Source organism: Anolis carolinensis, chromosome 3, assembly GCF_035594765.1.
Source record: "Anolis carolinensis isolate JA03-04 chromosome 3, rAnoCar3.1.pri, whole genome shotgun sequence".
NCBI classification, from domain to species: Eukaryota; Metazoa; Chordata; class Lepidosauria; order Squamata; family Dactyloidae; genus Anolis; species Anolis carolinensis.
In genome coordinates this window covers 193,313,355-193,325,966 of record NC_085843.1, presented here as the reverse complement: position 1 = coordinate 193,325,966, position 12,612 = coordinate 193,313,355, and the positions used below count along the sequence as shown (strand labels likewise).

Sequence of the window (12,612 nt, the reverse complement as noted above, 5' to 3'; positions counted from 1 at the left end):
GTGTAACTCCAGTCTCTATCTATCTATCTATCTATCTATCTATCTATCTATCTATCTATCTATCTATTTTTTCTAGCTTTGGACAACATAGGAAAGGGTTAACACCCCTGTGGTGTTTGTTTTGCTATCTGTGCCCCTGTTCAGAAGATTTCACTTCACTTGCTGTTCCTGTGACAAGTGGATTTTGGCTTGTCATTTTGTGTGTGTGTCAAGAGCAACTTGAAAAACTGCAAGTCATTGGATCTCTTACAAGATACTGATCCTGACATTTAGAGCTTGAAATGGCCAAGGACCATTATATCTTGTGGACCGCCTCATTCCTTTTTTCCATCAGTGGTCACCTCGATTCTCCCAGGAAAATCTCCTATACGTACCGGGCCCTAGGGAGGTACACGTGGAAGCTACAAGGCGTAGAGCCTTTTCGACCTATGCTCCAATTCTGTGGAACTCATTGCCTCCATATATTAGAGCAATGTCGGAGTTGCGACCTTTTGTCAAAGCACTCAAGACTTGGCTGTTTGATTGTGCATTTAAGTAAATCAGATCTAATTTGCCAAATAGTCACTGTTGAATGTTTTTATGTTGAATGTTTTATATTGTGGAATGATATTTTAAATTGTAAGTCGCTCGCAGCACTCTGGTGGAGAGCAACTAATTAAGAAATAAAGTGAAGTGAAATGAAGTGAAGTCACTTCTAGTGTGAGAAAACTGACTGTCTGCAAGGACGTTGCCCAGGGGACGTCCAGATGATTGATGTTTCACCATCCTATGGGAGGCTTCTCTCATGTTCCCGCATGGGTAGCTGGAGTTGACAGAAGGAGCTCACCCGCTCTCCCTGGATTCGAACCACTGACCTATCGGTCAGCAGTCCTGCCTGCACAAGGGTGTAACCTATTGCACTACCAGGGACTCCGGCTTGTCATAAAAACAAGGATTGGTGAGAAACCTTCAGTGGAGACATCTTCCCCCATGATAACACTTTCAGGACTGAACTTCCCTTCCTCGGGGTAGATTTCTTTCACTTCCTGTTGTCTCACCCCTGTTCTACATGAATAATTTGTAAGTAAGATGTTCATGACTTGGGGACTGCCTGTACTTCTTTGTTTAAATAGTCTTGTGTCTTTTCCTGTTCCAAACAATTTTCTATTTTAGTCTTTCTTAGAATGCATGCTTGCAAGCAGAAATGTGCTTCGGAGTTTCAGAATTTGATTTCATATTTATGCAGACGATACCCAAAGCTATTACTCCTTTTCACCAAAAGCCAAAGGATGCTGTCATGACACTAAACCGGTGCTTGTCATTGAAATTGATTCTGACAAGACAGAGGTGCTCCTGGTCAGCTGGAATGCAGATCAGGGTATAGGGTTACAGCCTGTGTTGGATGGGGTTACACTCCTCCTGAAGACATAGGTTCTCAGCTTGGGTATGATCCTGGACTCACTGTTGACCCTGGAGTCTCAGGTGTGGATCCCAGGAGCACCTTTGCACAATTAAAACTTGTGCACCAGCTGCGCCCATACCTTGAGACACCAGATCTGGCCATGGTAGTCCACACCTTAGTCACATCCCATTTAGATTACTGCAACACACTCTATGTGGGGCGCCTTTGAAGACAGTTCGGAAGCTTCAACTGCTACTGAGATATGTAGCCAGATTACTAACTGGAGTGCCATACAGGGAGTGAATAATTCCCCTGCTGTGGCAGCTCCATTGGCTGCTAGCTTGCTTACAGGCTAAATGCAAAGTGCTGGTGATTACCTTTAAAGCCCTAAATGGTTCGGGCCATTTAGCAAACCATATCTCATTGTACAAGCCTTCCTGAGCACTTTGACCAGTGGAGGAGGCCCTGATCTCAGTCCCACCCCGTCTCAAGTACAGCTGGTGGGAACAAGAGGGAGACCATCTCCATGGTTGCCCCTCAACTTTGGAACTCGTTCCCCAAGGACATCAAAATGGCTCCCTCCTTACTTTCTTTTAAAAAACTGCTTAAAACTTTTTATGCTCACAAGCATATAATGAGGAGGAGGTATAAAATCAATAAGCGGAATGGAACTAGTATGACACTCTGGCTAAGGTGGCTTTTAAAATTGTTATTATCCATTGTAAATTGCTCATTTTAACTTTCTGTTGTACAATGTTTAGTGTTGTTTTTTTCTGAATGTTTGCTGGTTTGATGGAAGCTGCCCTGAGTCCCCATGAGGATATAGGGTGAGATAAAATTAAAATACTATTATTATTACTGACACAACGACATAGTATAGCACAGCAAACAAGATAGCTATGCTGGATTTCCTATCACAAAATCACAAGTCGAACACTTCCCAAGCGTTTAGGACTGTGTGATGTATTTTCGGATGATGCGCGCAGATCCCAGTAGGGTGGCCTTTTGCAGTTGGCAGATCATAATTGTCAATGTCTATTGTTTCCAAATGCTGGTTGAGATATTTTGGAACGGCACCCAATGTGCCGATCACCACTGGGACCACCTGTACTGGTTTCTGCCAGAGTCTTTGAAGTTCAATCTTGAGGTCCTGATAGTGGCTGAGTTTTTCCTGTTGTTTTTCATCAATTCAACTGTCACCTGGGATGGCAACATCAATGATCCAAACCTTTTTCTTTTCCACAACTGGTGTGTTGTGTTCCAGAACTTTGTTAGTCTGGATACGGAAGTCCCACAGTATTTTTGAGTATTCGTTTTCCATTACCTTTGCAGGTTTGTGATCCCACCAGTTGTTGTTTTTATTATTATTATTATTATTATTATTATTATTATTATTATTATATTCAAAATAGTAGTTGAATATATATATAATACAATGTATCTAAATGACAGCAATCCCTGCAAAAGCATGATTAAATGTTTCATTCTGTCACTTCCTGAATTAATCAAAAACATCTTTTTTGCTTCCTGTTTATATACTTGGGAACACGAAGAAAAAGAAATCACAACTGACGCAAAGAAAAGTTCTCAGAAATGCACTTCTATGAGAGATATAATCCAAGACACAATGTGGATACCTGAAACTTGAAATAATACGGTAGCAGATCTTATATCTGGACTACAATGGGACAGGAGAATACCACAGAATCGTACTGAAACTGAGAAACACTTCTGGGGAAAATATTTTTTTCGACCTTGACATTACATCCATGGATAAGGGGGTCATGCTGCATTACTATTAAGTGCTTGGGAAACAATAATCAATTTCCCTTTAGAAAAATGACAATTTATGAGAGAACTCCCATGCTGCATTCTTTCTGCTAATGTAGAACAGTATTCAGTCTAACACTCAAAACAAGTTACTGATGCTTTAGGTCTCCTGTAATACAGTACATTTCAGAAAACAGTTCAATGCATGCTTCACACATTCTATATAATTCCTGCAACCCTGAGACATCTGACCTCCTACTGTTATCCGCTGAAGTGGAAGGAATAACAACATATGTATCACATTTTTTGCCATTTCAATTTGTGTTAATTGATGCATGATAGATGCCTGCACTTCTTGTGAATTCTGGTAAGGCACAGAGCAATTGTCACAAGCTGCCAGATCGAATTGGTGGGGTGGAGGAAAACAAGTCCCCCAGGGAACGCATGGTTCAATATTCTCAGTTCCACAGTATGACCTTTCCATTAACGGGGGTGCAAAATCATAAGTCATATGAGCCATTAATCAGAATCAAAACAGAGCCCTCTCCCTTTTTTGCACCCGGCATAGACGTGAGCATGCATCTCATTTCAGCAGAATTACAGACTGGAGGGGTGGGGAGGGAAAGACTACAGCCAAGGCAAATCCCTTTGGTGCCGAATTAAAAAATCTTTTGATTTATATCTGACTTTTGTGATCACAAAAACATCCAGCATGGTTTCATGGGAACAAAATGAATGGCCATGCCTGCAGTTAGCATGATATGTAACTTTCAAGTTGTGTGTGGGTTGGGCCTTATTTGTAGAACTCTGTTGGTGAAGGTGATTTAGGGGAAGAGAAGCCTTTCAATGATACTGGCTTCAAATGAAGTAATGTAAACCATCTCATATTATCTCTATGATATGCAGAGCTTAGAAAAGAGTTTCTCTATAGTTCCCAGAATTTCCCAGCCTGTATGCTGATATCTGGATGATGTAGTAAAAAAAGGTAGAGGATTTTTTTTTTGCTAAAGTGTGATGATATATTATGAATAGGGTTGTTAGACAAGATTTTGACTTTACTTGACCAAATCATAATTGGTTTTCACTGTCTCCTGGACCATATTAAAGAAAGGAAATTTTTTACCTTCATTTGTAAAACGGAAAGAATAAGAAAGTATTTTTTAAACTACTTTAATATATGAAACATTTTTATTACATAAACACCTTCAAAAAAGAGTTCCCATCAGTGTAATGCATCATGTAATGTTAATAAGATATTTTTTATCATTTCAGAAGCGAATTTAGGCAAGTTGCTTCTAGTGCGAGAGAATCGTCTGTCTTCAAAGACATTGCCCAAGGGATGCCCAGATGTGTTACCATCCTGTGAAGGGCTTCTCTCATGTCCCTGCATGGGAAGCTAGAGCTGACAGATAGGAGCTCACCCCATCTCATGGATTCCAACCGCCAACCGGTCAGCAGTTCAGCTGGCACAAAGGTTTATTAACCCATTGCGCTATTGTGACTCCTAACAAGATAACTGATTTCACTTCAATGGAACAGAAAAGTACCTTCATGACCCACAGTAAGCTCACCTTCATTTTTTCATCAAATTGGATGGGAGGAAAAAGAAGGAGCCAGTGCATTTGTGAAACCAGCTCAATGTTTGCTTCATTCTGAGTCCTACTGGTTAAAAATTATCTCAAGGCTATATCAGCTGCAATTTACCTTTCTGGGCATAAACCTCCACCTTGAGAGAAGAGGAATCTATTCCTCCGCATCCAACTGACTTAATAAAATTTGGAAAAAATCTGTTCCTGGTTTGAAAGTGTTATTTCCTGTTTAATTGTGTGGTACTTACTTTGAAAGTAGTTGTTATACTCCAGAAACTTCGTTTCTGTGACTGCCGCAAACTATGTTGAATTGGTTGAGACTCTATTGAAATATTCATTGAAAAACTATAGCAAATTGTTCTGCAGGTTGACCCGCAAAAACAAAGTTTTTGCAGTTTCATACACATTTCCCATGTTTTATGATAGAATTAGGACATGACATTTATAACCTGAAACTAAAGTCATGCTACATAGTATAACAACAAGCAAATGTTTGAAACACGGGGGAACAAAATAATTCTACTGAAACCAAAATAATATGAAGCACTAAGGTTTCTTTTAACAACTGATATGCACAGTACCTCTTTATTTCAAGTGTCAGTGTCTTCTTCTCCTGGTCAGGTTGCTCTTTCTCCGTAGATGGTTGAGGTGTCAGAGATCTCAAGTCAGGAGTAGGTGGGACACTATTCTCAGCATGTTGGCAATCACCAGACTCAGAAACACTGCAAAATAATTTGTCACTGTTATAAAAAAATAATACTGTATCTGTAAAATAAGATAAGTACACATGTTTTATGTGTAGCATATTACTGTACAGGTTCTAGACCAGCTTTCTCCTTCCTGGTGCCCTGTAGATGTTAGGGCTTCTGTCCTCATCACCTTCATCCAGAATGAACAGTGGAAAGGGATCCTGGGACATACAGTCCAAAACATAACAAAGACATTAGGTTGGGGAAAGCTGGGGTACATAATTGTTGGCCACACAAATTGTACCAAGTAAACATCTACACACCGTGCTATACCACTGCTGAAGATAAGCAGGTGCAGAATTGACCAAACAGATCATGACAGAGCTTTTACACCACTGCTAAAAAACTTGGTACCCACAGACAAAATATCCATTAGGGACAAATCAGGGAATAATCAACCTCCAAAGTTGGTGCATGTGGCTAAAAGAAGGCCTTTAGACATCAGGTTACCAGATCATTAATAACCTTAAAGATTAGCAGTAATACTTAAACCCAACCCAATCAGAAATGTATACTGGCAGAGATGTACAAACAGAAGTATTTATCTGTTAAAATGATATATATTCCTGAACATTACTTCTTTAATAGATAATTTGGTACCAGCATCAAAAATAGTATTGAAGGAATAGGGGTACGTGACAAAAATGAAGAGCAATTAACATATTCAAACGTAACAATATCCACATGTGAAATGAATCAGTAAGATCAAGTGAGCTTTTTATAAATAAACAAAAACATTTTGAGCCTTCTGCAAATGACTTGAAGGCTTCTTCCAAAATTCACAGAAGTTTGCTTTGGTTTTTTTTTTTTCTTTCACCATCCATAATTCACACCACAAATTCACTTTCTTGACACCACTGTACAATGGATTTCTAAGCACATGGTTGTATTGAAAATCGTCTAAAAATTGACTACACTTATCCAAGCGCCCCCTGGGCAACCTCCTTGCAGATGGCCAATTTTCTCACACCAGAAGCGACTTGCAGTTTCTCAAGTTGCTCCTGACACACACACACACACACACACACACACAAACCCACTACACTTGCTTACATACTTCCAGCTTCCACCCAAAACACACTATCAAATCTGTTGTTTACATCTGATGAGACCCACAGGTCGGTGGCTCAAAAATTATTGGATTTCCAAAAATACATGAATAAGGCAAGACTACGTATCCAGAAACAATCTACTACATAACACATCAAAACTAGAAAGTGATTCCTCACTACTAATTGTCGCATACGGCCCCAAGCCAACACCATTTAAATGTGTCATTCATGGGTTACAACTAATTCTAGAGAATAACATAGACTTTTTATAGGCTTTGTGAGGTATGCCTTTACTGTTTCACAGTCTCCCGATGTTAAAAAAAACTATTCACCAACAACAGGATACATAACGTGGCTTGTAATACAGGACAAGACTTTGCCACCCAGATGGCAACTTTGTTTCCACATCTACTCTGGGAGTAATATTGTACGAACCAGTGACACCAGCCACAATATCAGAGGTGTATTTGCTTATTCTTCATCCAATGTAATATAGAATCATACAATCACAAAATCATAGAATTGGAAGAGACCTTGTGGGTCATCTAGTCCAACCCCCTGCCAAGAAGCAAGAAAATCACATTCGAAGCACCCCCTACAGATGACATCCAGCCTCTGATTAAAAGCCTCCAAAGAAAGAACATCCACTACACTCCGAGGCAGAGAGTTCCACAGCTGAACAGCTCTCACCGTTAGGAAGTTCTTCCCAATGTTCAGGTGGAATCTCCTTTCCTATAGTTTAAAGCCATTGTTCTGCATCCTAGTCTCCAGGCAGCAGAAAACAAGCTTGCTCCCTCCTCCCTATGACTTCTCCTCATATTTATCCATGGCTATCATGTCTCCTCTCAGCCTTCTCTTCTGCAGGCTAAACATGCCCAGCTCTTAAGTCTCTCCTCATAGGGCTTGTTCTTCAGACCCTTGATCATTTTAGTCGCCCTTGTCGGGACACAATCCAGCTTGTCAACATGTCCCCTTAAATTACGGTGCCCAGAATTGGGCACAGTATACATCACTTAATGTCAGCAATCCCTCTCTACACTTTATAACAAAATAATAGGACACAAATCTGGCATTAGAAATGGAAATATCCAAACCAGTTGCAGAGCTTCATTGACATACAATATGGGACACTTACAAGTAGTGGTTTTTAAACAAGAGAATGCAATGTGTAGACTGGAAGCCTTTATAAAATGAGAGTTTTTTCACTGAGAGGATTTCTTAACAATATTTTAGTATGACTGTATTCCACTTGTCATTCTACTGACAAACTGATAGCTACATATCACATACTAAGGGAAGTTTGATATGTCTTTTAGAAAGCAAGCCCATGTGTAAAACATGGCAGTATTCTGATTAGAATGTGATTAATGCACAAGTGAAAATTAGAAATCTTGTCATTTTGGCTGACAGCTCTGAGAATCCCTCTGGCCATGTAGCCAAGGGAATTCTATGAGCTGTCATCCAAAAAAAGTACTTTCTCAAACTCTGTGCATAAGTGACTGAGGCCAAATCCATTTTGAAGCTGTAAAAGATACAAAAGTTGAAGATCTCTCCGCCTGTCCTTCTCTTCCTTTTTGGAAATAGACAGCATATCCTCCCACCAAAAGCTCTCTTGCTGTGATTCACCGGTCTCTCAGCTGGCCATGTAGGTAGTGCCAAGTTTGGCCCAGATCCTTTGTCAGATAGGTTCAATGCTCTTTGGATGCAGGTGAACTACAACTCCAATATGCCAAGGTCAATCACCCCCAAACCCGGCCTGTATTTACAGTTGGCCACATTGGTTCAGATTCATCATCGGTGGGGGTCACAGGGTTTTCTGGATGCAGGGAGAACTACAATTACCATCATGTTGGGTCAGTCCGCATCCCTCAAATCCCATCAATATGCAAAGCTGGTCATATTGGTTATTTGTGCCAAGTTTGGGCCAAATCCATCAGTTGGGCACACACTGCTCTGTTGATGTGGATGAACTATAACTCCCAACCTCTGATATTGTGGGTGGTGTCACAGACACAGTAAAAAAAAACCCATGACAGATGGCCATCCAGCCTCAGTTGAAGAACATCCAGGGATGAAGACTCTACTAGATTCCAGGTAGACTGTACTTCACTAGAGTTGGAAGGGATCCCCAAAGGACATCTAGTCCAACTCCTTTTGCCATTAAGGAAGACACAGTCAAAGGCCTCCCAACAGACCACCATCCAGTCTCCTTTTAAAACCTCCATAAAGCTTCAATCACTACAGAAGTGGAATGCTGGGGCTGTTCAAGTGCAGGTACTGCTATAACTTTTACAATTTGCACAGTTTGTTGATTGAGTTGCAGTAATTACCACTAAAATAAATAAGTATCTAATTAAGACAAGAAAAAAATGTTAGTGATGAACCACATGGAGCAGCTATAGAGGAAACTACGCAGGAATCAATTACATAGCATAAAGTGTAAAGGAATGAACACACACACACACACACACAACTCTTTTTAGTGGTTGGTTTAACCTCTGGCTTGCTAGTAAAAATGAAATACTGTGTCGTGAAAGGATGGCTGCCTAGAAAGCACGGCACCAACATGAAAAGTTTGGAAAGCTCTGGTGATTCTATGTGATTTGGGTTCTACGGTAAATATTCAAACTGTGGAGTTCTAGTTCCATGCTACTAATCTCAAACACAGGAATCAAACATGTTCAGAGTTCTGGTATAATGTAAACACAAAAATACTGCATTTCTTTGCTTTCACACTATTTCTTGTGGTGGTTACCAAGCCTGCAAATTCTGCAAGTGCTGTGCTCTAATTACATTTTGACATTTCAGCTTATGGTTTCTAAGTGTATGAAAACATTTTTAGCGTAAGTCACTGAATAGGTGAAGAGAGAAGGTAAATCAATGTATACATTTTTGTTATTGGAGTGCCCCCTATTGATCAGAGAGCAAATGGCACTTGGATAATACAACTGTAATGTTTCCCCTTGTACTCCACAAAGTTAAATGAAAAAAGAACTCAGACTGCATGTGGAATAATACTTCTCTATCTACTTCTAGAGCAAACAATGTTAAAAGGAATATACCCAGGCCTTTTTAAGATACGGAAAAGTCCGGAGAAGGCCAGGACTGAAGATTAATTTGATGTCTCTTCCTGCTGCCACTATTTTCCATTATGTTTATGGAACTCAAATCTGTGAGATTCTTAAAGAAATGGGTGAGCAACAATTTAGCCAAACCAAGGCTGATGTGCCCCCCTCCACATGAGGTCCAAAACAACTGTCCCTACCCTCTGACCTGAGAGTATGCTGTAATGATAAATACAGTTTTTAAACATGGGTGCATTTTGCAGCAGCCAGGAAAGAATGAATGAGAATATTGTGGCACCTTAGAGGCCAAATATGGAGTTTTTTTTAATGGAATGAGCAGGCCTAGGCAATCATTGCTTGCTTCTCATTACAAATCTTTCAGGAATTCGAAATAAGGAAGAAAGGGGCACGGGAAGAAGGCCAGTTAATTCTTCACAGGACTCATACTGTCAGCACCATGATTTATGTGCTGGAGCTGACATATGAAGAAGCTTATAAAGTGCCTTTTAAATTTTCAAACTACCATACTCGTATGTATGGCAGATAGAATCAGACAATAGAGAAAAAATGTGCTTATTTTGCTCTCATCCTAATAATTACTCACAATCCCAGAGTGACTGTGCTTGCAAAAATAATTTCAATAGAAAACTAACAAGGGTTTACTTAATATTTCATCTTCAGTATATTGGCATCCTGATTTGTATTCTCCCACTAAGTCTGCAAACAATTTTGCTCTCTTCTGTCTAACACAGTGGTTTTCAACCTTCCTAAAGCCACAACCGTGTAATACAGTTCCGCATGTTGTGGTGACCCCAAACCATAAAATTATCTTCATTCATAACTGTAATTTTGCTACTGTTATGAATCATAATGTAAATATCTGATATGCAGGATGTATTCACTGGACCAAATTTGACACAAATACCCGATACGCCCAAATATGAATACTGGTGGTGTGGGAGAGATTGATTTTGTCATTTGGGAGTTGGAATTACTAGGATTTATAGTTCACCTACAATCAAAGAACATTCTGAACTCCACCAACAATGGAATTGAACCAATCTTGGCACAAAGAACTCCCATGACCAACAAAAAGTACTGGAAGGGTTTGGTGGGAATTGACCTTGAATTTTGGAGTTGTAGTTCACTTACATCCAGAGAGCAATGTGGACTCAAACAATGATGGATCTGGACCAAACATGGCATTAATACTCCATATGCCCAAATGTGAACACCAGTGAAGTTTGGGGAAAATAGACCTTGAAATTTGGGAGTTGTAGTTACTGGGATTTATAGTTCACCTTCAATCAAAGAGCCCCATGAACTCTACCAAAGACAGAATTGGGTTAAATGTCCTACACAGAACCCCCACAACCAACAGAAAATGCAGGAGGGATTTGGGAGGATTAACAGTGATTTAGGAGAGCACTTCAGCCATCTCTGCCAAAGGGGTTTCTGGTGGTCTTTGGTGACCCCTCTGACACCCCACTCGTGACCTCCCTAGAGGTCCCGACTCCCAGGTTGAGAAACGCTGGTCTAACAGGACAAGAACTCCTTCCTTCTATAAAATCCCCCTCCACACACACACACACACACACACACACACACACACACACACACACTTTTTCTCTCATCTCCCAGAATAAGCAGTGTCTGCAAATGCAGCGCTGAGAAAAATGCAATTCCTGCCACAGTTACATTGCCAAGGCTTCTATCCATCTCTTTCAAATAGATGCACCATATATATACTTGTTGTTTCACGTCTGAAAGTATAGGATTACCTTTTTAAGTGAGACAGACAAAATGGAAAATGGCAAAGTAGAAGGCAAGCCTTATAAGCTAGAAAACAATATCAATTTCCCAAATGAAAAGACAAAAGATTTCTATCTACTATATCTTTATTATTCACAATGTAATCAGTATTATCAAAGATGGCATACTTTTCCTCATTCTGATATATATATGTGACTGGAAGGAATGACACCAGATCCCATTTAATCTTGGAATCTAAGCTGGATCAGTTCTGTTTAGTACTTGAATATTGCTCACCTAAGAAAACCGGATGGAACTGACGGGATCACCGTAACTCAATAGCCAACTTGAAGACGTACACACACAGAGTAATGATCTGTCTGAAACCAGACCGCACAGATAAAGAAGTTCAATCAAAAGAGATGGCCATGTCCCCCCCCCCCCCCCCACACAACAAGCAATTTCCCTCTTCTTCTGACATCTCAAGGGTTTCCCAGCCATACAGAGCATATCTTGAGAGTGCTAGGTTGGGATAAAGAGAAATCACTTCCTACTTGGTCCGCTGTTAAGAGCTTTTCCAATACAGATATACCCAATTGAATTCTGGCACTAAATATTTTAGTTTTAAATAAAACTACCCATATTTTCCTATTATATCTAAACTTTATGAATTCTGCAAGGTTTAAGCAAGAGATCATCTAACCATGATTTATTAACTTGTTCATTGTATAGAATAGAATTTTTCAGTGTTTCCAGATCTGAAAATACCTGGGAACTGTGACTCAGCCCTCCACATTTGCTAAGGCTGAGGGTGTAAAACCATCATGAAAGTGAGAAAACTATGATTTTTAAAAACCTCTGGCAACACCCCTACATGAATCTCTAGACCTTCCAGCAAACTTTGTGGTCAGCCTTAAACAGATATTGACCACAAAATTCACTGAAGGGCTTAAGAGATTCCTAGACACAAATCTGTAAAAGTTACTCCAATCTGCAAAAGTCAAACCCACACATGTGGAGGACTGACTATAATTTAAAATGAAAAGTTATTTTTATCTCTTATCAAAAGCATTGCATAAATTAGTATAAAACTGATAAAAATAGAAGGAGCACAAGTGGCTAAATATCTTTTGACCAAAAACGGACAACAGCAATCGCATTGTCTGTAGCCTCAAACAATTCTTCTTCTGTACATGAGGCAGGACATTGCAAACAAGCGTACAGATGTGGAGTAATCTGCTCTGCTCCACACTC

At 39.9% G+C, this 12,612-nt stretch overlaps 1 protein-coding gene across 5 annotated transcripts in view; it reads right to left on the bottom strand.

The window, feature by feature from the left end:
* The window catches only part of tacc2 (transforming acidic coiled-coil containing protein 2), a 241,272-nt gene that overhangs the window by 110,679 nt on the left and 117,981 nt on the right, over positions 1-12,612 (bottom strand). For all 5 annotated transcript variants that reach the window (XM_062976022.1, XM_016992233.2, XM_016992239.2 and 2 more), the window contains exon 8: positions 5,322-5,462. In XM_062976022.1, coding sequence (XP_062832092.1) covers positions 5,322-5,462 — 141 coding nt within the window. The remainder of the gene's footprint in view (positions 1-5,321; positions 5,463-12,612) is intronic.